The 27315-nt window shown below is 36.1% G+C and overlaps 1 protein-coding gene across 1 annotated transcript; it reads right to left on the bottom strand.

The window, feature by feature from the left end:
• Window positions 1-5572: 5572 nt before the first annotated feature.
• On the bottom strand, window positions 5573-26733 carry LOC128860070 (uncharacterized). The gene is made up of 2 exons (XM_054097317.1): window positions 26082-26733; window positions 5573-6057 (listed from the first exon to the last, which is right to left on the bottom strand). The coding sequence occupies exons 1-2, from the start codon at window positions 26731-26733 to the stop codon at window positions 5573-5575; spliced, it is 1137 nt and encodes a 378-aa protein (XP_053953292.1).
• Between the last annotated feature and the right edge of the window lie 582 nt (window positions 26734-27315).

The raw sequence follows: 27315 nt of genomic DNA, 5'->3' as shown, positions 1-27315 counted from the left end.
ATCTGTCCTTAAATAATAAAAATTGTTTTCATTTCACATTTTCGAGGCGTGAATGCATTTAAGGACATCCTGCACTATTTCAAATGTTGTCTATAAAGTGTGCCAGAGTTTAAGGTTCTTGGAGTTTTTTTCGATACAAAATTTTCCTTCAGTGGCCACATTAATTTTATTCTTTTAAAATCGTATTCGGTTCTAGGCTTCATCCGTCGGAATACAACTGAATTTTCTTAACTGTATACCTACAAACAGCTGTTTAAGTCTCTTGTTCATTCTCACATAGAGTTCGCTGTTATCATTAATTTGGAGACCATACGACCAACTCTCGGTTAAGAGAATAGAACGCGTTAAAAAATATTTCTTAAGCAATCATTACGTTCCCTTTGAGTCGCCCGTTCCATCCTATAATTCTCGGCTAAAGCTAATTAATCTAGAATGTCTTAAAAAGAGAAGGACAGTCCTTTCACTTTCCTTAATTTTCAGTGTTGTTAAAGGCATCGTCGACTGCCCAGATCTACTTGAGTGGATAAGCTTTAATGTTGCCCGAAGAAGTCTTCGAAATTTTTACCCTTTCTATGGGGAAAACTTTAGGACTAAATTTGCACTCATTGCCAAAGGAATTTGAAATGTTTTTACATATTTGAGAAGCCGTAATTCGAGGACTATTTTTCAGCGATTGCAACATGGTTCGTTTTTCACGTACGGTTAACTTGCTAAGTGACCAGAAAGTGGCTTTGACACAATTGAAGCAGTTGAATTGTATGTTTGCACGACATACTGCACAGAAGAGTGACTTCTTCCTATGATTTGCCCAATTACGCGGATAGATCTGCCTTCATTTCTAAGTTTGAGGATAATTTTTCTCTCGCCAACACTAATTTCCTCAGTTTTGAGAGCCATCGCTATTTCTTGTATACAAAAACTTTAAACTATATTAACTCCAAAGTAATGTAGCCACAGCAAAATCAATTGCAAACTAAAATGAAACCGTTATTGGGTACGAATATTCCACTGCATACTGCGGGGAGTCTCTGTTTTCATGTGTATGGAAACTTTTTCTGCTTCGTTGAAGTGAAGTTTATCCTTTTTATTTTGTAAAGTTTAATTTTTCAAACTGCTCGTAAGAAAAATTGTATAGAAATTGTAGCAAAATTACTGACTAAATATTTCTCATAAAAGTTTAAAATGTTTTAGTGTTTTTTACAATGAATTTCTTAATTTGTTGCTTATACTTCTTGTGTGCGGATACTTTTTCTTCGGAATAAAGGATTTGTCCAAGTCATCCGTTTCTGCAATCAACTCCTCGTTGTGAGACGAGTTTACACCCTATTTCTATTATTCTGGCACCACTGTTGAGGCGTGAGTTGGTGCGTTGTCGTAATGGAAAATAAAAATCATTCGACTTCCTCGATTCAAACGAATGCCAAACACAAAGAAATAGTCTGATCTGGCTAAAACTTGGTGTGTGTTCTTTCAAAAGAGCCTACTAACAGAAACTCGATACGCGCCAGTAGTACCGGATTTTTCAAACGACCCTAAAATTTTTTATAATGCAGTAGTAGGAAAGATGGAACGCGCCAGTAGTGCCATCTCTCTGACTTTGCACGCACTTTTCAAACGACCTCCATTTAAAGCCATTACGCGTAATTTTCAAAATGTATGCCATGTACTACTGTGGGCAAAAAGTAAGGTGAATTTGGTTGTAAAATGAAAAATGTTTTATTTATTCTTGTAAATCAATTTCATCCCCTTCAAAATACTCCCCTCTCGATGAAATACACTTATGCCAAGGATTTTTCCAATCCCCGAAACATGTCAAATAGCCCATTTCCGGTATAGGCATCAGCAGCTTCTTCGATTTAGCTTTTATCTCCTCAATCGACTCGAAACGCGTTCCCCAGAGTGGTCTCTTGAGTTTTGGGAATAGCCAGAAGTCACACGGAGCCAAATCAGGCGAGTACGGTGGTTGCGGAACGATATGCGTGGAATTTTTGGCGAAATGGTCACGAAGAACGAGTGCAGTGTGAGACGGTGCATTATCGTGATGCAAAAACCAATAGCTGTTGGCCCATAATTCTGGTCTTTTTAGACGAATTGCTTCACGTAAACGACGCATAACGCTCAAATAATATTCCTTATTAACAGTTTGACCAGGTGGAAGGAATTCATAGTCCATGACACCGTGACCTTTATTTTTGAACGACTTTGACGTGCTCTTTTCGGTCTGGCCTCGCCTTTAGCACGATATTCGCTTGACTGGTCGGTTGTTTCAGGGTCGTAAGCATAAATCCACGTCTCATCTCCCGTAATGGTGCATTTGAGCTTGTCCTGATAGTCTGAAAGCATAGTTTCACACACATCAACGCGACGACTTTTGTCCAAGAAATTGAGAGTTTTCGGTACCAAACGAGATTTGACTTTTCGTAGGCCCAAATGGTCTTTCAAAATGGTTTTCACAGATCCTTCTGATATTCCGATCATATCAGTAAGGTCTTTAACAGTCAACCGACGATTTTTGAGCACTAACTCCTTCACTTTATTGACGTGTTGGTCATCTGTTGACGTCGATGGTCGTCCGTAGCGCTCCAAGTCATCAACACGTTCTCGACCCTCTTTGAAGTCTTTGTACCACTTATAAACATTTTTCTGCGACATGGTGGAATCACCAAATATCTTCTGCAACATGCTAAACGTTTCCGCAGCCGAAATTTCATTCCGCAAACAAAATTTGATGGCACTTCTCTGCTCAATCAAATCAGACATTGTAAAAATCGAAAAATGCACTCTTGATCGTTTGGCAAACACAAGCGTAAATAACAGGTGGCGCAAAATTAATCAATTATGGAAAGATTTATAATATTTGCAAATTCCGTCCTACGGCAAAGCTAGACAGCTGCAGCATACAAACAGACAAGCAATGGAGCACGTAAGGATCAAAATAAAGATTTCTGTCATTCAAAATAATTTTTTTTTTTTAGTAAAAAGTTGAATGGTTTTTTGCGCCACCCGATTAATTTTGCGCCACCCTTTATATTACTGATAATGACATTCACATGAAAGTTGGCCCAGATGTTATTAGCAGTGCTGCCAACTCATGAAAAAAATAACTAGAGGGAAATTTTAATCCCGCGAAGTTTGACAAATAAATTCATCTTACTTTTTGCCCTTTGTGACATCATTTCTTCACCACCCTATACTTCTAAATTTAGGTAGCGCAGGACAGCTAAGGAGAAGGGGCTAAGATGATTCCATTCCAGCTGACGTAAAAAGGTCTCGAGGTAGTTCCAAGTCTCACAGCTTGCACACCATGCGGATAGTGCCCGGTGAGAACACCCGCGAAGTTCGAGAGTTGATATTTTGTCCACCTCAGAAGATCGCTCGAGCGCCCCGATCCATACGTGCCCAGAAGGATTTCGCGACCTTACAAGTTTTTGTACTTGTCCAGCGCTTGCTGAGTTGCCATTGCCTCTTGGCTATCGTAACTTACCTTAATGCGATGACTACAGGTGCCACATTTTATATTGCGTTAAGCACTAGAATAGGAGTAGTTCGAAGCGCCCACTGATCCCAATGGGTGCTGTCCTTTGAACTTCCTCCAGCTACTTCAACGATATCATCCTCTCCAGCGAGTTCCACCAGACATTGACCCCATATAGCAAAATTGGCTTTATAATGGTATTATAAGCCCAAAATATAGGTGAAAGACCTCATGTTTGCTAATAGCGCCCTGTCATTCATACAAGGCGATTGTTGCCGTCCTTATTCTTTCCTCAATGTTGGGCTTCCACGTACGCTTGCTGTACGGAATTAGACCTAAGTACTTCACCTTATCAGAAAGCAACAACAAGCGTTCCATATAGAGCGAAGTTGAGTCCTGGTTATTTTATATTTTCTCGTGAATAGGATGAGCTCCGTCTTGAGAGGATTCACCGTCTAACAACTACGTTCAAATATTCCTGCATTAAAACGTACAGAATATTCATAAACTTTCCTCTAACAATTAGTGCCACGTCGTGCGCGTAGTCAATCACCATGCAGGTCCTTCTCTCCAGCTTCTCCTGCAAGTCATGGACAACGACAACCTAGAGAAATGTTGAGAGAACCCCACCCCTAATGACCTGCCGGCGGAGTGAGACGCTGCGCCACTTTGCACGGACTATTTGGTCGCCAAGCATTGTGTAGATAAAATTTAACTAATTTGATATTAATTTTTTTAATTAATTAATTTGTTATTAAAAACTCATACAATTTAGGGTTTAAATCGCAATTTATTAATATAACTATAAAATGTAGAAATATTTTTTTTATTGTACATACAACATTACATATAATTTATATTTTAATAAATATTTTAGCACTTTTTAATTAATTTTTGTTTTATGTATTTTTTGTGATTTTTTGATTTTTTATTGTAAATGCATAGCACTAAAATAACTTACAAATTATGTAGACTTATGAACTATAAAAAATCAAAAAATTAATAAATAAATAAATAAGTAAAACAAATACAATACATTTTTTTTAATTAGATTTGCACTGAAATTGCGCAAAAGCCAATGGAGCGCAAATGTTCTAGAGGAAATGAAATCGATGGCATATTAAAACTGCAGAAAAAAGAGAAATTAATAGATGTACGCATGTGTATGGGTGTGTATGTGCCTACATGTTCGTAAATACGGAAGTACGCGCAGAATAATGGAATAAACGCAACATTACCGATAATTGAATTGTAACAGTAAACGAAATGATGTAGAACTGCACTGAGTTGAGTTGAGTTGAGTTGAGTTGAGTTGAGCAAAGACAGAAAAGCAATGAATGAAAAAATAGCAAAGATGTGCAGTTCATGAAAGTTCATAAGTGCTGCATGGAGAGCATGAAAACTGAGAAGAAGAAGAGTAGAAGAGAGACAATTAGCGGACCAAAGAAAGCAAAGCCTTGATATTCATTGTGGCCATGCAATAGATCAAGACTAATAACGGTAGTTGAGATTGCAGGGAGCAAAAGAACGAAAAAGTTAGAGGGAAATTTTGCTGGACAATTATGTAAATGCAAATATACAGCCGTGCGTTGGCAAAATCGTAATAACAGCGTGAAATGTGTAAAGGCGTCAAAAGGCAAATTGAAGCGGCAAGCAAATGGAAATGGCTGATAGAAAGTAGAGATCAGTGGAGAAGCGCGAGGAAAGTCAGGGAAATGTACATGTGCATTTGTGCATTTGTGTATGTGTGTGTATGTAGAAGAAACAGTAGCAGAAATTCTAATTACAAAACGCTACACAATAAATGAGCGGCATAACTTGTTACTAATTTGGTTGTTATTTGTGTTATTCGAGTTGTTGCTGCTGTCGTTTGTTGCACGTTGCACTTGTGCGCCGTTAGAAGCCGAGCATCATCTATGAGATGACTTACGGTCACAATAATCTACATATTCAAATATGCATGTCTGTTTGTGTGCATGTGTGCGCGCTATGAGCGCAGCTGATTGAAAAACTAATGGGCCTTATTTGTTATTTGTCGTTGTTGTTTTGCCGTTGCTGCCGTTGCTCCTTACCTCAGTGCGTGCGAGCTACTACTGTTTATGTCTTTTGCACCTGCTGCTTTTGTTGTTGCTGTTGTAATGATAGCGGTTGCTGCTGCTGCTGCTGTGGTTGTTTCTGTTTCTGTAGGTGCTGCTGTTGCTGTTGCTGTTGCTGTGCCAGTTGCTGCTGCGTCGGCTGCGATGAGTATACGCCAATTGGCTGTCGATTGCTGCTATAGCCACGATAAGCCAGTTCATGCACCTCATTTAGGGAGCGTCGATCATAGCCGCCACCACCACCCGAAGACCAGCCACCTCCACCACCAGACGACCAACCCGAATTGCCACCATTACCACCACCGCGACCAGACATTAGCTTCTTCAGGCCCATCATGCCCGCCATCAGCAGGGCAATCTTCGAGACAATGAGCGCCTTGCCGGCCATCATGTACAGCATACCCATGGCCACAGGTATCATGCCGACCATTTTCATAGCCATGCCCATCATCATCATGCTCATCATCTTCTTCATCTTGCCACGACCTGTGGAGGAGAAACCAAAAAAAAAAAAAAAACAAATGAAAATAGAAAAATTTTAGAAAATTATTTGCCATTCTTGCTGCAGGTGAAAGTTATGTGTTTGTATGTATGTTTGTTACGAAAGGTGAAAGTTTCGCTAACTTACGCAAACTTTTATCAAAAGTGTCAGTTTTATGTGTTAGTTTATGCAAATGCATTTTATTTTTTAATGAAAAATGTATAATAATTCAGATAAAAAAATGTAACTACTTGAAATGCTTGAATACTTGAATTTATTGCGGTGTGAAATAATTTTGCTTACTTTAATTTCATTGATTAATCGCTATTGACACAAGTTGCAACACCAGCATGCAGTTTGCTATCAATGCCACATGCTGCAAGCGCACACTCACACACCTACATTGGCTATTCATAACTGCTGGCACCTGTCACAAAATTAATTTCACAAAAAATTGTTTTGCGACTCGTCTGCCCACAATCGGTTGGCAGCTAAATGGCTTCAACGCACAAACCACTGTCCTTGCCATGCATACTTACATTACATACAATCACACATACACACACATGAATATATATAAGCTAACCACTCTTAACGAGCCATCAACCAGTGTTTAAATGGACATTCATCAGTCATCAGTCATTCGTGTTTTTAATTCACTTTCCTGCTGTCTCCATTTCCAATTCAGGCGCCTAACATCCATTGGGCCATATTGGCTTGGCAATACCAGTTTTCACTCACATTTGTCATCGTTAATCAATGGCAATGGCGTTTGTAATATTTTCCAAATATTTCACATTAAATACATTACATTTGTAAACTGGATAGATGCACAGAGACATTTCTATGTATGTATGCACGCACGATCACTGTGCTGCCATTCTCCATTGCCTAGCGGACTGGAATGTTATAACAGATTTGTCACATCTTATTCGCTGAACACGAATCAAAAATTTTTAACCAGCCATTCAAGTTTTGGGAGCGAAATTTATTCAACGAAATTCGTTGAGCTCACATTAGAAATAAGTTAGTTAATTCAATTGCCATTTTTTCCCTTGCTATAACAACCACCCACCTAATGTTTAAATAGATTTCACATTTCCAATTGTCCGCACTTAGAAAATTCGAATTTCATTTCATTTGACTTTTCGAGTTATTCAACAATTAACATAGGGCGCTCGGGCGCTCCGAAATCGATAACAAAACTTTACATGCGGTTTTCTCAAAACTATGGTTTTTGAACTGTTGATCTACCGCTTGTTAAAGTTAGACTGTTTCTATTTGTGGTGTGCGTCTTGATGTTGGGACCTACCACCAGTGGAGGGACCTACAGTTTTAAGCCAACTCCGAACGGCACATGGTTTTTTTAGGAGGAGCCATGATTGTTTTACCATCCACCAAGAAAATAGAGGATTTATTTTTCAAACAAACCCATTGGCATACCACGCAGGACAGTGATAAAGAAGATGTCTAACAGACCCTTCCTCCTCCTCATTCTTACAATTTATGTAATAATCGAAGTGACGTATATTCAATCTTTGAGCTTGTCGACCTTTTGCAACATGAACTGTGATCAAAGCAAGAAACATAGAGAGGTTTATTTTGAACGATTAAATATCGCCTTTTGTTGTAGCGGCACTTGCCAGACTATCAACCCCTTTCGTGTTGGCTGAAGTTGCAATGCTACTTGTACCACGCAATTTGTAGGTTGTTGTAGGTCACAAACAGCATTCTTTTCATGTATTCATACTTATTCATTATTTAATTACATATAAAACATTATATTCGCTTTGAATATTTTTATACTGAAAAAAAAGATGAAATCCATAGAATTTATGTAATTTATCATTATCCAGACTATTCCCTAATTGTGAATTGGGTAAGTGTTTTTTATTTATTTGAAAATATGCGGCATTCTAAATTTTCTTGCATTTGTATATCCATTTCTCAGGAGTTCGTTGTAATCTTATCTTTTTTACGCATACTTACAGAAATGTCACATTTTTGGTTAATTTTGCCAATCTTTCCTGGGGAAAATGTGTCTGATATTTAGGGTTTTATTTCTTATTGAATTTTTGCTGTATTAAGCTTATTTGCAATAATTGTGAAAGGAAGGCAGTTATAATATCATACAAAGAGTGCCATGTTTCAAATACTTGTATTTTTGGCTTAACGACAGTAGGTGAAGCGATAAAGAAATTCGCTGACGAATAGAAGCAGCTAGAACAGCCTTTTAAAATAACAGGAAGTTTCACTGTAACAGATATTTAAACTTAAAATTGCGGATTCGGCATCTTCAATGCTATGTTTGATGTGTTCTGCCGTATGTTACTGAGTCTTGGACACTGAGAGCTACGTCTATGAATAAGTTGGAGGCTTTTGAAATGTGGTGCTATCGAAGAATATTAAAACTATCTTGGACACAAAAGATTAGCAACGCTGAAGTTTTACTTCAACTTAATGAGGACAGAGAGCTTTTAATAACAATAAAGCGTCGAAAAACCACATATTTCAAGCATATCATATCATGCGTGAACTCAAATTCGAGTTATTGCAACTCATTGGGCAAGGCAAAATTAAGGGTAAGCGTGGCATAGCAAGGAAGAAAATGTCTTGGCTAAGAAACATAAGAGAATGAATTGGACTTCGATCAATTGGGCAGCCCGTACAAGCAGCACGAAACCGTGAAGATTAATGTGATATGCTTTAGTATCAAGAACCAATTAAATAAATTAAGAGTTATGTACTTACAAATTTTTAAAATTCACAAAATACTACAATGTTGCGATCTCTAACATTCTGTAATTGGCTGCCTATTCCAAAAATTAGAGGAAAATAGTTACAAAGCTTTTTCGGGCATAAGAGATACGTTTCTGTGCTGCAGTTAAGGGGTTACATACGTCCAGAATTGTCAAAAAATCGATTTTGTTTTTACAGATTATTATTATTCTTTATAGTTTTACGTGTATTTCTGTGGAAGACGACTGTAAAAATTCCGCATAGATACAAAGTAATGGTAGGAAATATTATATAACTGCCCTGAAATGTAATTTAAGGTACGTTTAAAGAATACAGGCACAAAACCCTTATGCATGAAATTGTACTGCAGGCAATAAAACCCAACTATGAATCATTAAGTGACGAACAATTACTTGAAAAGTGCTTAGGTGGATTCACACAAAATGTTAATGAGAGTCTTAATTCGAAGATTTAGAATATTGCAGCCAAATTTAGTCCAGGTAGTCTGAGAGTAGTTGAAATAGCTACCAAAGTTGCTGTATCTACTTTTAATGACGGAGCAGAGAGTTTTTTAAGAATGGAAAGGTACTTGGAATAACAATTGGATATAAGGGGTATCGCTATTGTCTCGGAGAAAGCTCGAACCGGCTAAAACATGCACGAATCAAGGCTATGAAAGCAACAAAATAGGCCAGAACATCTCGTCGACTGGAAAAAAATAAACAACAACAATTGCTTTCTAATCAGGAAGGATTCTAGCTTCATAGGAATGGGAGATTAGACATATGCTCGAAAAATAAATTAAAAAACTAATTTTAAATTCTTGCTTTAAATGTGCGCGACCTCGAGCGAAATGCATTTAAAAGTTTAAACTCGTTTTTCTCGAAACTACTTTTTCCGGCACGTTCTGCATTGTAGCTGTATGAGTTTTTAATATTTTTTGATGCGGTGTTTTTATAATATTCGAAATTGTTTTCGCTATAATCTGTCGAACCGGATTTTTGATATTTTTATTAAACAATTTTATAAACATAATTAAACTGTAACATTTATGACGTAAACGCATACTTCTTTTAAAATGCCGTAAATTGCAAAATTTTTCGAAATTCAAAAATTCGGCGCGACAGACTATAACTACAACTTTATCTTTTAACAATTTTTTTTTACTTTTTACAGATCCATCAACTTTTCAAGGAGAAACGATGCAGACAGTGGAGCAACTTTTTTTCATGGTACTTTGGGTCACGTGATTTTTAATATCGTAAATTTTGTAAAGAAAAATTAAAATACATTTTTTTATAAAGTTTAAGTACTAATAAACTATGTGTAAAACTTTTTTTATTTATTTCTATTGTTATCCCTTCTTTTAGCGCATTTTTGGCGCTGCTGGACGAGCTCCTCCTCCTATTTGTGGTGTGCGTCTTGATGTTGTTCCTTAAATGAAGGGACCTATAGTTTCAAGCCAACTCCGAACGGCAGATATTTTTTTATGAGGTGCGTTTTCATGGCAGAAATACATTCGGAGGTTTGGCATTGTCTGCCGAGGGACGACCGCGAATAGAAACGACCTTTCCTTCATTTTGGCCTTTCACCGAGATTCGAGCCTACGTTCTTTCTGAATTCTTAATGGGAGTCACGCACCAACCCTTAATGCAACTAAGTGTTTCTATTCAATCATTGAGCTGCACTGCAAAAGTCTCTTAAGATCAGAAGATGAATTGAATGTCTTGATTTTTGTTGCATTTGTATGAACGACCAAAATCCTAATGCCTGCTCGAGAGCTCAGAAATAAATGTTTCATAAATGTCTCGATCTTTGCAAAAACTACTTTGTCTTAGAGACTGCCCAATTCAGTGAATATTTATTTTCTTTTTTTTTACAATCAGCAACAGTACGTATGTATGTATATCTATTGAATATGCACGGCCTATCATAGCCAAATAGGAAGTAACTGTAATATAATATTTACGGATTACAATGCCATACTTGAAGGCGATAACATTATGGAAAACGCAACGAATAAGCTACAAGAAGCCTTATTGATACATGGGCTAGCAAATGGAGAATAAAGCTAAGCAAAAGTAGGTCAGCACATACGACATACATACATACTCATATGAAGTTTTCCTTAGAAAGTGCTAATAACAGCTCAATCATCATCGATGAGTCGATAATCCCATAAGTCGTCGAGGCCAAATATCAAAGCATATCACTTGATGCCAAACTTCGCTGAAAAGCTCATGCCAAGAAAAAAAGAGAGAGTTCGACTTGAAATTAAGTACAAACAAACACAAACACCGGTTTGGACTTACGGTATGTAATTTTGGAGATGCGGTAGCCAAAATTTTATTTAGGAAATATTAAACTGCTTAAACTTTCTAAGCGGAAGGTTTTCTAGGAATCGAGATAGATACAGAGCCTATCACCTAACCTGAAGATTTATAATGTGTGCCCATGGGGTCGTATGTCATTCATATTTAACATATTTAATGACGAGAGAATTCGATTATAGACTTAGACTTACGGTAAACCACTCTGGGGATACTCTAGGTAAAAGTACATCATCTCAATCCAACGGCCATACAACAAAATCCTGCGGTTCATAGTAAAAGCGCCATACTACGTATATGGCCCAGGAATAGATGAGACAATGTAAGTAATTAAATAATTCGTCTAACTCAACGTAAATCGGCAACAAAACTTTAAATGCGTTTTTCTCAAATCCATTTTTTTGAACTGGTGATCACTGTAACATAAAATCCGCTTGGTAGATTTCAATAAACTTTATACCGCTTTTGAAAAACATAAAAAACTCGTGCCTGATCGAAAGATTTTTTTGGCGAAAATTTCTTTTTTTTCCTGAAGCCACCATATTGTTAATTTTGAAAAAAGCTTCAATTGGGTGCAAGATTATCTATTAATAAAAATAATTTCTCTTGTCCGATTGATTTTAGATGAATCTCCAAGGACTTGTGATGATCACCGCAAGGGACTTCTGGAGAAACCGGCTCCACACAAACAGCGATAACTTTACAATTATTATTATTTTTTTTTTTTTGAAATTTTGCTGAAGTCAAGCCAAACCGGGATGTATTAATGCTATGTTTTTATTTTTGTATAATAAAGCAATTGACCAGCAAAAAAAAAAATTATTGAAAATCATCATTTTTTCGGGCCTCTGACTACCCCCAACCCCTTAAATTATCAAGAGAAAAATGGATATTAGCATTCTTTTATACAAACTAAATGCCTAAATTGTACAACGCTGCGAAACCATTAATAATAAGAATCATTAATAATGCACAAAAACAAAAAAAAAAAAACACCTGTGGATAATAACTTCGACAGGTTCCGTGTTTCCCACGTGATAGTTTAATTGTAGCGGCAGGCTAATCACCTACCCTGTCAAAAATCAAAATAGATTAGCGAAACCAATGCAAGACGGAGTCTTGTCGAGGCCCTATGCTCCCAAGATGAGTGAACAAGGAAATAAAAGAATTTTAATTTCTCCATCCTGTAGATCACCGGCCACTTTCTTTTAATTTATCTGGTAAAGTAATATCAATTCTTTAATTTCTGAGCCTCCTAAAGCTTTATTTTAGTAGCCTTTGGTTTCGTTCCGTGCATCACCCACAGTTTTGATGAGACGATGGTGGGCATCAATCACATCAGCAATGCCACAATCTACTTTCTTTGGCAAACAGCATTAAATTTTGAGATCGAATAATACCCTTGGACACAAGCGTGCGGACATAAAAATGCCAAAGCATTTCCTTACGCTTCGAATATTTCCGCTCTGGGCTCTATACTCTAGTGCCACTGGTGTAAATTCAGCACTTCGTAAACCAGCTTGTAAAATACGGCAAATAAATATAAAAATTTAGTGTCTTGCCCTGCTTTATGAGTTTGAAGTAGTGGTGAGAAGGTGTAGCAACTACAATTTCACAGATAATAAAGCGCTAGTTAAAAACTTTTGTAAACAGCAGTAAAAACATAAAATACACATATCAGTCATGAAAACAGAAGTTAAATGCCATAAAAACCGAAAGCTTTGGTTTGCCAGACGAGCTGAACACTTTTTACAGGCGAGTAAATTAACGCAAGCGCATATTACATGCACGCTACCATGGTTTAAGTAGCTAGTAAAAGATATACCATAGCTGAAATACCATAGCAGAGTCAAGTAAAAGTCTTCACCCATCATATTTCCTTTAATGCTTCAATGTTATTGCATATTTTAATATATTGGGTTGGGGAAAAAGTATTGTCGTATTTTGTCAATTGAGCGCAACATTTAAACATATCTTGCGTTGTACTTATTGCATCGGGTCACACTAAACTGCGATTTGAAGACGACAATCTGTACTACAAGTGTGTTTTTGACAGTGTTGTGATCGTACGTTTCAGTCTTAAGTTATAGCGCGTCAAAGATGGAGTCCACCAAGCAAGAAATTCGTCATATTTAACGATTTTAGTTTATGGGCCTGACACTGTAACGATTCGCACAGCACAGCGTTGGTTCGATTGATTTCGTTCTGGTGTAGTAGATGTCGAAGATGCACCCGTACTGGTAGGCCCATCGTCGTAGAGACTGATAAAATTGTTGAAATTATCGAAAGAGACCGGCATGTGAGCATTCTCTCGAGTAGTCAGGAACTAGGTGTAGACCACAAAACCGTTTGGAACCATTTGCAGAAGATTGGATTCCAAAAAAAGCTGGATGTTTGGGTGCCACACATGTTGACGCCAAAAAAATCTCTTGGACCGAATCAACGCTTGCGATTCTCTGCTAAAACGGATTTGACGAATTTGACCCATTGTTGAAGCGGATGGTGACTGGCGATGAAAAGTGGATCACGTATTGTGCCCTTTTAAATATGGAGAGCAATAAGCAGCATTTTCGACATATTTTACTTTTTCGCCATATTTTACTTCTGCTGTTCAAGCTAGAAACAAATTAACCGATGTGTATGGAGAAGATGCGTTGACAATACACCAGTGCCAGAACTGGTTTGTAAAATTTTGATCCGGCAATTTTGATGGCGAAGATGCACCCCAGAAATAGCAGTATCGAAATTTTCAGGGACAAAAGGATAAAATTGAAAATCGTGAAACGGCGTAAGGGGTAAGGGATGGTCAGAATTTTCAAAAAATTGGATTTTTTTTTTGTACATTTTCTTAAAGTATAATATCTTAAAAATATTGTGTAAAAATTTGAAGTGAATTCGACAAATACTTTTCGGATTATTCAATAATTAATAAAGGGCGCTTGGGCGCTCTGGAGCGTTCGCAAAACTTGAAAAGCGTTTTTCTCAAAACTATGTTTTTTGAACTGGTGATCACTGTAACTTATATTAAAAACCGCTTGTAGATTTCAGTAAAATGAATACTGCTTTTGAAAAACATAAAAAACTCATGCCTGATCAAAGGATTTTTTTTTCCAAAAATTTCGATTTTTTTTTAAAGCAATTAACTGTCGGTTTTTTTTCTCGAAAATCAGAAAAATATTTCCTGAGGCGGCCATATTGTTAATTTTGTAATTTTGAAAAAGCTTCAATGAGCCACAAGATTATTTATTAATAAAACTAATTTCTCTTGTCCGATTGATTTTAGATGAATCTCCAAGGGCTTGTGATAATCACCGCAAGGGACTTCTGGAGAAACGGGCTCCACATAAACAGCGATAACTTTTACAATTATTCATTTTTTTTCTTGAAATTTTGCTAAAGTCAAGTCCAAACATGACGTATTAATGCTATGGTTTTATTTTTGTAAAAGAAAGTAGTTGACTAGCAAAAAAAAAAATTATTGAAAATCATCATATTTTCGGGCCTCTGACTACCCCTATTCCCTTATGTGATTCAAGCTTATATGCGTAAATTTTTTTAGAATTTTTGCGCGTGTTGAAAATATTTTAAATCAAAATTATTTCATTAAATTAATTTTAATTTGACTTTGTACAGTTATTTTCCTTTAAAATACCTTCTTATTTCTTTCGGGTTAAATTAAAACCTGAAATTGTCGCAAATTAGCTGCCATGGTGGGTGGATAGAAATCCTTCGAGTAAATATCTTTTCATGCCTGATGCTCAATGACATTTGCAAAATTTAGAAAAGTTGAAATTTTGGTGTATTAACACCCACACTTTCGCCGAAAGTTATTTATTTGAAGTTAATTTATGTAGGTTTGCCCTAATTATCTCCATCTTTGTATAATAAAATCTCATAAAAAATGGAACAAAGCAAAATATGCGTGAAACTTGAAAATATTTATTTTGCACGCCATTGTTTGAAGTTCAAATATTTACACACCTAAGTGCATATATATCTACCTATATATGTGTATTTATACCCGCTCGCTTGTATTTTCGCAGCGAAATGCAGACAAAAATGAAGAAGCTGAGACTTCGAAGCCGACACTTTTTGCTTTTTATGCTCACCCATCTGTGCAATGCGCTAATTATGTGGAGGATTGAATCTAATTATCTCATAACATAAACTTTTTTCGTGTTTTAAAAGCTAATTTGTGGTGGTGTGTGAGTGATACTCCAAAGGTGCAATGTGGTTGAGTAAAAATGTTGCAGGTACATTCTAAAAAAAAAAGATATTTAATGTATGCGATGTCTCAGAGAATTTTAAATGCATTTTTTTTGATTTTAACCCTTAAGTGCTGTAGTTCAAATTATTCATATTACTACTGATGCTAGTTTGTGGGATAATGGACATTTTTGGTATGTGAAATCTATTGCCTGGTTGTCGATACGACATTTTTATGACTAAGAGTGTGATTCTAGGAATAAAATTGCATTTTGGTTTATTTTGATTTGAAGTAATGGCAAAATGGTAAAGTGACGACATGTCAAATTCTGCCATCAACAAATTGGCATAATAAAAACCAGGCTTGAATAGCTTGGGCTTTTAAGTCGCTTTAAAATTAAATTAATAAATAATTGGCGCATACACTTTAGCGTGGGTGGTTTGGCCAAGTTCTCCTTCTATTTGTTGTGTGCGTCTTGACGTTGTTGCAGAAATGGAGGGACTTACAGTTTTGACTCCGAATGGCAAATAGTTTTTATGAGGAACTTTTTCATTGCCAAAATATGCCTGCTGAGCGGCGACTGCTCGAATTAAATTAAAATTTTTTTTATTTTTTAATATGACCCCCTTGAGACCCCAACACTCTTGTTGTATCTTGAAATTAATTTTTCAATGCCCCTAAAGAAAATATCTTTCCTCCTTTCCCAAAAATGTGCGTGTATTGCCGAATTGAGCTCTTCATCATCAGAGAATATTTCGCAAGGAAGATCTTTTTCAAATGTGGGAACAGAAAGTAATTTTTAGGAACCAGACTTAGGCTATAAGATGAAAGATTGATTTCTTCCAGGCCACAATCTCGTGCAGGTGACCTGGAAATACGCGCTGAGCAAACCTCAGCTTTTTCGTGAAAATTAGCAGATAACTAATTGCTAATTATGTGGAATATTTTATTTACCTATATTTATACCGTTAAGTAAAGTAGTTATGTTTTTATTGCAATTATTATATTACCCACATTACTAATAAATTACCCTGATATTGATAATACTTTGAACGTCTCTCCTACAACTAAGTTTGACCGATCGGATGATCTTCAGACGAAGTAATCATTTATCCGAAATTATTTGAAAACACTAAATTTCATAAAAGCAGAAAGAACCAGTTTTGGTTATTTCATTGATTTTGAAAAAAAAGTTTTTAATTTCTAAAAAAAAATTTATGTTATCGGGCTGAGAGAAGTTGCCTTCCCCATTGTCTTCCCCATTTCTCTCAGTGCTAATAAAAGCTTGTGAAAATTTATATTTATAGATATTTTCCCTAATTATATGAAATTTGTGTGCTATTGTTGTTTCTGTGGCTGCAGTTACTGATTTTAATGAAATTATCGCGCGTGCACTCAAACCATAACTGACTTCTACTGGCATAAATATGAATGTTTTATTATGAATGGCGGCATGGAACGCCCGAAATGAGCCAGCTATTCTTGAGCATCTAAACACTAATGTATGTACGTATGTGCATGTATGTGTGTTTGAGATGCTTACTAACGCACATACATATCACATAGTTATTTGAAGAAACACATTCTAATCCCAAAGTTTCCTTCACTGTCTTCATTGGAATAATGGGAGCAAAGATCACTCAAGTGTGTAAAATTTGTGTTAAGTAATGAGTAAATATACCAAAATAGCTGTATATCTAATTTATATACATATCTACGCAAGTCTGGAGTAAAATCGTATGATTATTAGTAGTGAAATAATGAGACTTTCATACTTATATATGAAGGCAGGTTAATTTAAGAACGATTTTTCTTGAGTCGTTTTATTTATCGCATCTTTCAAGCTACTACAAATTTTTCTGCAGGAATTTAGAACATGTTAATAGTTTATTGCACTTCAGGAGGTGTCAAATGTACTTCAGATTAAAAATTAAATAAATAAATAATTCGCGCGTACACTACTGTTAGGTTTTGGGCGATTAGTGACTTTTATTGCCGGAAAATTTAAATATGCTCTGGAGTAGTTTACTGTGCTTCAGGGTGTGTCAAATGTCCTCCAGTGTTTGATGTACTACAAAATATATCAAATGTATCCAGAATATTTGGAAATGCATTTTGAAGTACAATACATATATTCTTAGATATCTTCTGAAGTCCATTTCACCCTCTCTATAGTACGCTTAGCAAACTCTGGAGGATATCTAACGAAATACCACCGTAACGCTCTCGATGTTTATTGATTGACTTAAAAACACTTTACAGTGTTCATTTATTATTAGCAACATTACTGGAACCATTGATTGTCTTTCCGTTCTGAGTAAAATTCAATTTTAGTAATTACTATGCTATTGTATATAATATAGTGTGAAAGAATCTATCCGTTCAAAGATTTTATATACAAATATACGAGCTGTAATGTACCTAAAACGTATTTTACTAAGTGTTCTTTAAGTGGAAAAATTCCTTCAGTACTTTCAAAATTTCAATTTATTTTTTTCTCTAAAAATTCCTTTACAATCTAAAGAATATTTTTTCAATGTTTTAAGCTTAATAAAAAGTCTAAAAAGTCCTTATGAAGGCAGTGAAGTGATGAGTGTAGAACGAAAGATGACAAAGAACAAAAACTTTAATCGCGGTTTTTCTCGGAATATTTTTTTTCCGCGGTGTTGAATATAACTCAAAAAGTAATCAAGATATCAACTTAACTTTGCTTATACCTCAAATTTTCTATTAATTATCACAAAAAATACTGTTTTGATCAGGGCGCATTTATTGAAGGTTGTGGCACTAGACCAACAACCATGTTTTGTACGTTTGATTGTCACGGCAAAGTATATTAATTCGCATTGTTTTGTTCTGTGCTGACAGCTACGTGAACACAGCGAAAGAAAAAAACAAATCAGCTGATTTACCAACACCACCTTTAATAGATTTGCCATGGATGTAATTTTTTTCCTTTTCACTTGAAATTTTCATTTTTCTTTTATTTTTTCGTTAAGTGCAAAGCGGAATAATATATTTTAATGAAAAATTTTTGTCTGGTTGATTACAAGAGGCAATATATTCCACGGCGCAAACTAAAGTAGCTACGTTTGAGCAGCTGTAGCGCCACCAATTTTGTATATTCATTTAAGCACGAATGTTAATATGTAGATTATTTTGAGAAAATAAATACTTTCAGCTTTTCGCAAAAAATGATTTAAACACTGTTTGTCTGGAGGAGCTGCTCCCCTTAAGTTTTTATAATCACAAGCCAATTGTCAAGAACGGAAGGAAATGGGAAGTAGAACGAAAAAGAAGATGTAACCAGGCATCATCTTCCCTTTATAAAAAGATAAAAGCGATAACTGCGAATACATTCCTTTTTTTTTGGTGCGCTTAATTTGTTCGATTGTCGAAGCAGTCGGGGATTTTTGGTGAGTGACAACAGGTGATTGTGAAGAGTGCCCGATAAGCCTCATATTGTAAAGTTAAAAAAAAAACTCAGAATTTGAAAATAAAATCAATCGAATAGTCTGGTAAAAATTACAAACCAAATAAACAATTAACTATTCTGAACCAAATTCAATGCTTGCTGAAGTAAAATAAAGTAAAGCATACTTTCTGCTCACTAAAGTACTTATAACTTCTTCTTAAGTACTACATTGACCATTTTAGGCTGAATCAGCCTATAACTTTTGTCAGCGCTCTCAGATCGACTAATAAATATAATATCGCGTTGGAAGGGTATGTGAACTTATCGCAATTTACAATCTACCGATAGTTAACACGTTCGCGGAATCTAAAAATTTCAGGGAGCAGTAAAAATAGACAGGCAATTATTTTTGAAACTAGTTGTAATATCCAAAATCTGATTATACCTATATTATAAGAGTAGTCAGAACATCGTATTTTAACTGTTATATGAAAGTACTTAATCAATCAAGTGGTCATTACTTTGAAATGTATATTAATTACAAAAACTTAAAGTTACATGAAATTAAATGAACAAAACTTGGCTTTAAAATTTGAATACTGTAGCATCCACGTCATTTTGCATCACTATAAAATGAACGGCCGCGAACGTGTTAAAAAAGGGAATGCACTTATATAATTATTATAAATAGAAAGTGCATTCCATGAAACAGTGCACTCCGTAAGAAAGCCCTGAAATTGTTCAGCCATGCACTAAAAATAATTTCTCAATTACAAAAACTAGCCTGATGTTCCTCACTCATTGAATGCGCACTTAAATACAAAATGATCACTTTTATGTCACCAAAACCTTCAATTAATTGAAGAGTAACTCTATTACGGCCAACAAAATTACAGTTATCTGCGGAATGATCAGCCGACCATATCAAGCTAACGGATTTTATGATGTCTATTGTTAATGGAAATGACATGGGTGAGTTCTGATTTTAACATTTATTGTACCCAGAGCAACTGATAGTGAAAAATGACAATTTTTAGTGGCAACACAGATCAGACGATTTAACGCCATCACATGATTTGTATACACTAAAATATATAATTGCCTAACTGAACAACAAAGAAAATGTTATTATTATTATTTTATTTTTTCAGAAATATTATATATGCTCCCAATTTAAGCTGCCAGCCATGTAGTATTGAAAAAATTATAGCAAACAAGCGAAATTTTAGAATTAGAAAGCTGGTGGCGATTGGAGACAGGTATACTTCTTTGAGCGTGATGTACCGGTGAAAGACAATGGGTTCGAGTTTCCTTCTGAACGTGGAACATCAAAGTAGTAGAACAAATTTTTTGCAACCTTGGTCGCCCATAATTATTTGAAATTTTTGTAATTTATTTATCTAAATATGTAAAATGGAATTATTTAATGACTTTTTAAAAAGATTTTATCTGGACCTGTGCCAAGCGTTAAAGTATTCGTGTTTATTTATTTTAAATTATTTATAAATTAAGTTCAATATATTAAACAATCCTTGGTATGAATACCTGTGATACAAAGTATTTTTCACACCCGACGAAGAGAAACCGCAGTACCCTTTGTGATTGCAAATATTAAAATTTAATTTTTCTAAATTTAATTTCAACTAATTTTACGGAAAATGTATTTCATATTTTAACAAAAGCCATGTGAATCAGATTTCTCAACTTCGTGTGAAGTTCGGAAAAATTAATAAAATTTTCGGACGCTTTAATATATTATGAATTTAAAATTCATAGAAAATTTTCAATTTTAGTCCAATTAAGTGAATTTTTCAAGTGCCGTAAAAATCGCTTTAGATTTGGAGAATTTTTTTTGCTTGCGATGTTGAATATTTCCTCCATATAAAAATGTTTTTCAGATGAAAAAAACCCACAATATAATCAATAAAGATATTGCTAAACATCAACGGAGTTTTTGAATCGCTTTTCTAAAAATTCGAATAATAAATTGGACGTTTTATGAATTTTCATCAATTTTATACAAAGCTTTAAGGCTCCTTTAAGCTGCCGAAAAGTAGTATTGTTTTCCAAGCAGAGGTCTTCGCGATCCTGCAGGCTTGTAAAATGCTTAGTTAGGAGAGAGGCCTATATATATTTTCCTATAGACAAGCTGCGTTCAAGGCCCGTCGTCGCTATGTTGCAGCTCTCTTCCGGAGCTCCTGCAAGGAGGAAATCATACGTCTCGAACTTGCAGGAAATATACCTCTTATCTGGGTTCCAGGGTATAAGAACACAGCAACGAGCTTGCCTTGCTTGCTTGAAGGCGTCAATAGAACCGGTTTTAGTGGTCCCCATCTCAGATCTTGACCGTTGCTAAAGGAAAACTGCATAATTTCTTAAAAAAAAAACGCAAACGCAAGATAGTGTTCTAGCTTATCGTGTGCTATCTTAAAAACACTTTGGCCTCAGTACGACAGAAGTAGGACGCTTAACCCATTTTCGGCAGCTGGTCGATTTTTCGACCACCAACTGCGGACTCCAATATCTCAGAAACTAAATGTAAATTTATTGATCAGTTTTCACAAGTTTTAAATTTGGAATTTAGTTAATTTCTAGAGCATCATTTTTTAAGAAAAAAAGGTTCAGGGCAGATTTTTGAAAAAGAATGAAATTATCACTATTTTTACGTGTTTTTTGTGCAGATGAAAAAATAATGAAAAACAAAAAAATAAATAATTGTTACTAATTTATTGTGGAGAGGGAAGATGAAATTAAGACAATCAAAAAAGTGACATATCGATATTGCAATAATTTTTACTGTTTCATGGACGTAAACTTTAGTGGTCGAGAAATCGACCGCTGGCCAGGAACTGTCATGTAGGATAGAACAAAATCTAGCAATATTTTTTTCTTATTGAAAGAGATGGAAGTGGGTATCTTTGTGGTATAGGAAAGGTATTACCCTTGCAGGGACAATCACTACTAGTGAACCAAAATTCGAGTTCAGCACTAGTACCTTACCTCCAAAATTAAGCAGTTTTTCCATCTCACTGACAACACGAATTTAAACGCAGCAGACCGTTTTGCGAAGGTTCGTCCTATTACTGACGCTCTCAACAAAAAGTTTATGCAGTTTGGAGTCTTTAGCCATAATCTCTCTATAGACGAACAGATGATTCCATACTTCCACTCCTGCAAAATGTTTATCAAGGGAAAGCCAATCCGGTTTAGGTTTAAAACATGGTGCTTATGCTCTGAAAGTGGGTACTTATTTTCTAGTTCATTGTACGGGGGAGCAGCAACCCCTCACGATAAAACTATTGGTCCAGGCGCACAAACAGTCTTAGACTTGCTTGCCAACGTATCTGACCCTGAGTGCCACATCATTTTCTTTGATAATTTTTTCTCTTCATACCATCTAATGTGCCTTCTGAACGAACGTCGATTTTTTGCAACTGGTACTATACGCGAAAATAGAATGGGCGATTCTCCTTTGAGAAGTTTAAAAAAAGAAATACGAGGAACATTTCACCAACTACTTGATCATCAGCAAGAAATGTTGACTGTTCGGTGGAATGATAATGCTGTAGTCAATGTTATAACTAATAACTCCATAGTCAATCCAATTATTAGCACTAAAAGATATTGTCGGAAGAAAAAACAAACTATCACTATCCCGCAACCAAAAGTTGTTCAAGAGTATAATCATGGCATGGGTGGTGTAGATCTCCATGATAATGCGGTGGCAAATTATAGAATACGTATGAGAGGAAAAAAATGGTGGTGGCCAATATGGACAAATGCTCTTGGTAACGCAATGGTCAATGCATGGAAACTTCATGGTATGATGGCAAAAATTGAAAAGATAAAACCACTGTCACAAATTGATTTTCGTTCCAAAGTCACAACAGAATTATTGAATTACGACAAGGACGAGGACGAGTATGAAAACGAACATGGAGATGAAGGTCCATCGAACCTTCCTCGGATCAATGAAAGGGTACACGCCGTCATGAGAAGCATTGAAAACAAATTTCGGCGGTCTAAATTTTGCAAGAAACATACAATACTATTTTTACTTGCAAAAAATGCAATATTCATTTACATACTAGCTTACACTAAGCTGACTTTTCTATCAATAAAACAACAAAAAAATATTTGTATTTGAAATAAAATGAAATAAATTGACTTCGTGTGCTAAATTTTTTTCATAAATGTTGTATTTTTTTTTTTAATATATTTGACGGTTTTTGGCCAGCGGTCGATTTTTCGACCAGTCCATATTTAAAACACCGATGGTCAGAATTTTTTTTTTTTGAATTTTTCTTGATTATGGTCCTATAAGCATTGACTAAAAAGGAAATGGAAAAATTATGTCGAATTCTTGTAGCGGCCGAAGATGGGTTAAAGTGCTGGGGATCCACCGCCATTCAATATCCAAGCTCATAGCGGTGTTCACTAACTGCCCCGGGAGAGGCAGACGATTTTTACGACAAGGTTTTTTCTTCATAGAAATGCACTTGGAGGTTTGCCATGCCTGTCCCAGAACGACAGCTCTTTTTCTATGATTTGAAATGTCATGCATACAGTAGGTTGCAAACATGCGACCTATCGAATGATAACTACCTGAAATCCATTAGGTAACATTAATTCTTAATTATGTTTTGGACACAGTTCCCACATGATCTTCATTTCTTTAAATATTTATTTCATAGGGTAAGAAAGGAAAGATGCTGGGAAACTTTAATTGAGTATTAATTCGGAGCACGAAATTCAAAGGTTTTCTATTGGAAGTTCATCATTTCTGTTGTAAACTGTCCAAATAAAAATTTTTTTTTGATTTTTTGGAATCCATTTATTTCTTGCAATCTGTTTTCAAGCATTCAGCAATTTTTGTACTTAAAAAGAAAACATTTTATTTGACATAATAAAATGATTGTTGACTTCTTCTTCAGTCTGATGAGATTCACAGTTGTTTGTGTGTTCAAGGGTTTGTGTGAATTTTTTAAATTTGGATGCAGTATTATTTTTCTTTCGAAAGAAAGTTAAAAAAATTTAAAGATTGAAAAAAATGTATTTCTATTTTTCTGTTCATATCAAAATATCCCATTTTGAGTAGAACTAAAGAAATCAAGATTCTGCATATATAGCGTTTTTCAATAGGTGCGCTTCAACTTTTTTCCGATAGGGAGGGCGAACGACGCAATATTTTTTATTTTTCGCTTGTCATTTGTAAACTTCATTAGTATACATTACATCATGGAACGCTACACACTTGAGCAACGATTGCAAATTGTGCAAATTTTTTATGAAAATAATAGTTCTGTTGCTGCTACTTTAAGAGCATTACGGCCAAAAAATCATCTTCAGTGATGAAGCTCACTTTTGGCTCAATGGCTTTGTCAATAAGCAAAATATGCGTTACTGGGCAGAAAGCAATCCACACGTGATTCATGAGGCACCGTTGCATCCCGAAAAAATCACTGTTTGGTGCGGTTTACATGCCGGCGGCGTAATTGGCCCATATTTTTTCGTTGACGAGAACGATCGCCACGTTACTGTGAATGGAAATCGATACCGCGACATGATAAACGATTATTTTTGGCCGCAATTGAGTGGTATGGACTTAGACGACATGTGGTTTCAACAGGACGGGGCCACAAGCCACACAGCACACGCTACAATTGATTTGTTGAAGAGTAAGCTCGATGAGCGCATTATTTCCAGAAATGGACCGGTCGAATGGCCACCGTGCTCGTGTGATTTGACGCCTCTAGACTATTTTCTTTGGGGTTATGTGAAGTCATTGGTCTACAGTAACAAGCCGGCGACGATTTGTGAGCTCAGAGCCAATATTGAACGCGAAATTGCTGGAATTTCGGCCGATTTATGCAAAAGAGTGGTCGTAAATTGGGTTCAACGATTGGACTTCGTAAAACGTGCACGCGGTGGTCATGCAAAAGAAATCGAATTTCATACTTAAATGTATATGTTCAAACTCGATAATAAAAAACAAATTAGTTAAAAAAGTCAAACCGTTTGTGTTTTATTAAAAAAAAAGTTGAAGCGCTCTTACTGAAAAAACCTGTAGTAGAAATAAGCGTTGGTAGGCTTAGGAAGGTCGCTATGTTGAGTCAAAAACTTATTAATTTATTTATAATCCAAAAAATATAGGGATTTCCAATAACAGGTGTTGCAGGTGAATGGATTGCGCTATCGAGAGATGATTACGATTTTGTATGGCCGGAATTGGATGGTATTGATCTGGACAACGTTTATTTTCAACAAGACGGCGCTACGTGCCACACAAGCAACGAAATCATTGATATTTTACGGGAAAAGTTTCCGGGCCGTGTTATCTCTCGAAGAGGTGATCACAATTGGCCACCGAGATCTTTTGATTGAACACCTTGTGACTTTTTTCTTTGGGGCCACGGGAAAGAGAAGGTCTACGCCAACAACCCAGGGTCGATTCAAGACCCCAAAGATAGAATTCGTGAGGCTGTCGAGGACATAGGGCACCCACTTTGCAATTCGCTTATTGAAAATTTCATGAAGAGGATATTGTCCTGTAAGCGTGGTCGTGGTGTTCATTTGCCTGATGTTATTTTCCACTATTAACGGCATACCTTCCTCTTTATAATGAAATAAACATCCGATCATTTATATTAAAAAATAGCATCTTTCTTTGAATATCAAAATGACACCTCTTATTAAAAAACTCTATTAGCTTGGGGAAAAATACTTGCATTATTTTTGCGTAAAAATATTGCGGAAATGGTTTAAAATTGTTTTATGGCCGATCATTAGCTCCTGGGCGATGCTTAGATTATTAAGATACCGGTCAACTTTAATTATTTCTGTGACTTCATTGACATTTTCGACATCATCGAATTTTTTTTAGCATAAAAAATACCTATGCCTATTCACTACGCGAGTGTATTATTTTCCTATATTTAAAACCCTGTCAAGCCTTTAAGAACTTCATCCTATGCGAAATATTCAATTTTCTTAAAGCTTTGGAATTTGAACACTTGAAATATTAGCAGTTATTGACTGATTAAAGGTTCCTCTTCAGTTGCTTTTTTTCAGCTAGATAAATACCGGGACCCCTCAGTGGCTGATCGTGCGATTTTCACCACCGCACAACAACTATAGCTTTTAAAATTCCATAAATGAGAACAAGACTTTGAACTCACAAGTTTCGAGCTAAAAACAGATAAGTTACACAAAAGCACAATATTTGCCTAGGCAGTCCAAATACTAGGGTTATATTCACCTTCGTAGACTTCAAACTCTTCTCGACTCACTAATTACTCGCCATTTTCTTCAAAATTTTCCTATAACTCATTCACTCACCTTCTTCAAGTCCTCGTCCTATTTCCTCGGCTGTTAATTTCGGAAAATTCACTTGCAATGTATGCCCGTTGAAGAAGTAACTCAGCCGCTCAATGAGCATATTTGTCAGCTTAGTGTCGCGATCATCGCTAGAACGTGACAGCGATGACTCCAGCTCATTTTCACTATAAAGCGGCTGCAGTGGCGCGGCAGCACTTACTGCACTATTCGGCAAACGTATCAATTTAATGCCATCCGATACGGCGATAGCGTCAATGTGCGATATGCGATCGATGAAGGAGATAGCCTTCTTCTTCAGGCATGGCACAAAGCCGCCCTCTGCGCGGGTGCACTCATCGTAGATACGTAGAATAGTGCGTGTGCCCGCGTTAGCGTTATTCGAAGGCAAAGAAGAAGAAGGCGAAGCAGGCAATGATGAGGAAGAGGTTGATGATGAGGCGAATACAGGCGATTTGACTGTTGCTGCTGAGGCAGCAGAACCAACTGCCGCTCCGGTTGATCCTTGATGAGCATAAGGAAATAGATTGGTGAGATTTTCGGTGCCGGCATTGCAACCGCGCAACAGCATACAAAGGCAGAGCGTGAACGCGTAACTCCAGGCGGTGGCGTAATTTTTAAGTTTCGTGTGAGCAAATGTCTTTTTTAAGAACATAGTGAGTGTGTTTTTTTTTTAGTTTGGTTTAGAAAAAAATATTTGTCAAGTCAGAGTTTCTGCTTTATTTTTTGTTTTAATATTTCTCACTGCTCAGTTTGTCACTCCTTTGTATAAATTTTCAATCTTTTTTAATTAAATTGGGCGCACACACATTAAGACACTTCTTTATTCTCGTATCCTGGCTCACCGCACACACACACATACGCTCGCGCACTTTAACCCGCTCGCCAATAACAATTAAACGCAAACGGCAAATGTCTTTTGGTTGCCTTCGTAACTGCACTTCACACACAAATAAGTATTTCACTGTTTGCAATTGTTTTGTATCTATTTTCTGTTTAACCGGCTGAAGCGACTTCTGACAGTCTTCAAAACACACTGATGCCACCGTAAAGTGCGCTTTATTCTTTTATAGACACCTCTTTTCTTCACATTAAAAACCAGCAAAGAAATTACCTATTGCTTTTCTTTTGCATTTTCACATTTCTTTGCAAATTCATAGTGGCCACAGCCATCACGGCCACCACTGCTTCAAAGCTGCTTCTACTGCTTTTGTTGCAAAGCCACTTCTTAGCTGGC

Source organism: Anastrepha ludens, chromosome 2 (genome assembly GCF_028408465.1).
Source record: "Anastrepha ludens isolate Willacy chromosome 2, idAnaLude1.1, whole genome shotgun sequence".
Classification (NCBI taxonomy): Eukaryota; Metazoa; Arthropoda; class Insecta; order Diptera; family Tephritidae; genus Anastrepha; species Anastrepha ludens.
Note: the sequence above shows the minus strand (reverse complement) of the source record. Positions and strands in the feature narration are given on the sequence as shown.

What these genes read in the sequence shown, in the direction of transcription:
- LOC128860070 (XM_054097317.1), bottom strand. Translation starts at nt 26,733, where the DNA reads ATGTTCTTAAAAAAGACATTTGCTCACACGAAACTTAAAAATTACGCC. An exon ending in AGGACGAGGACTTGAAGAAG is followed by an intron (nt 6,058 to 26,081) that starts GTGAGTGAATGA and finishes TCTCCTCCACAG; the next exon opens with GTCGTGGCAAGATGAAGAAG.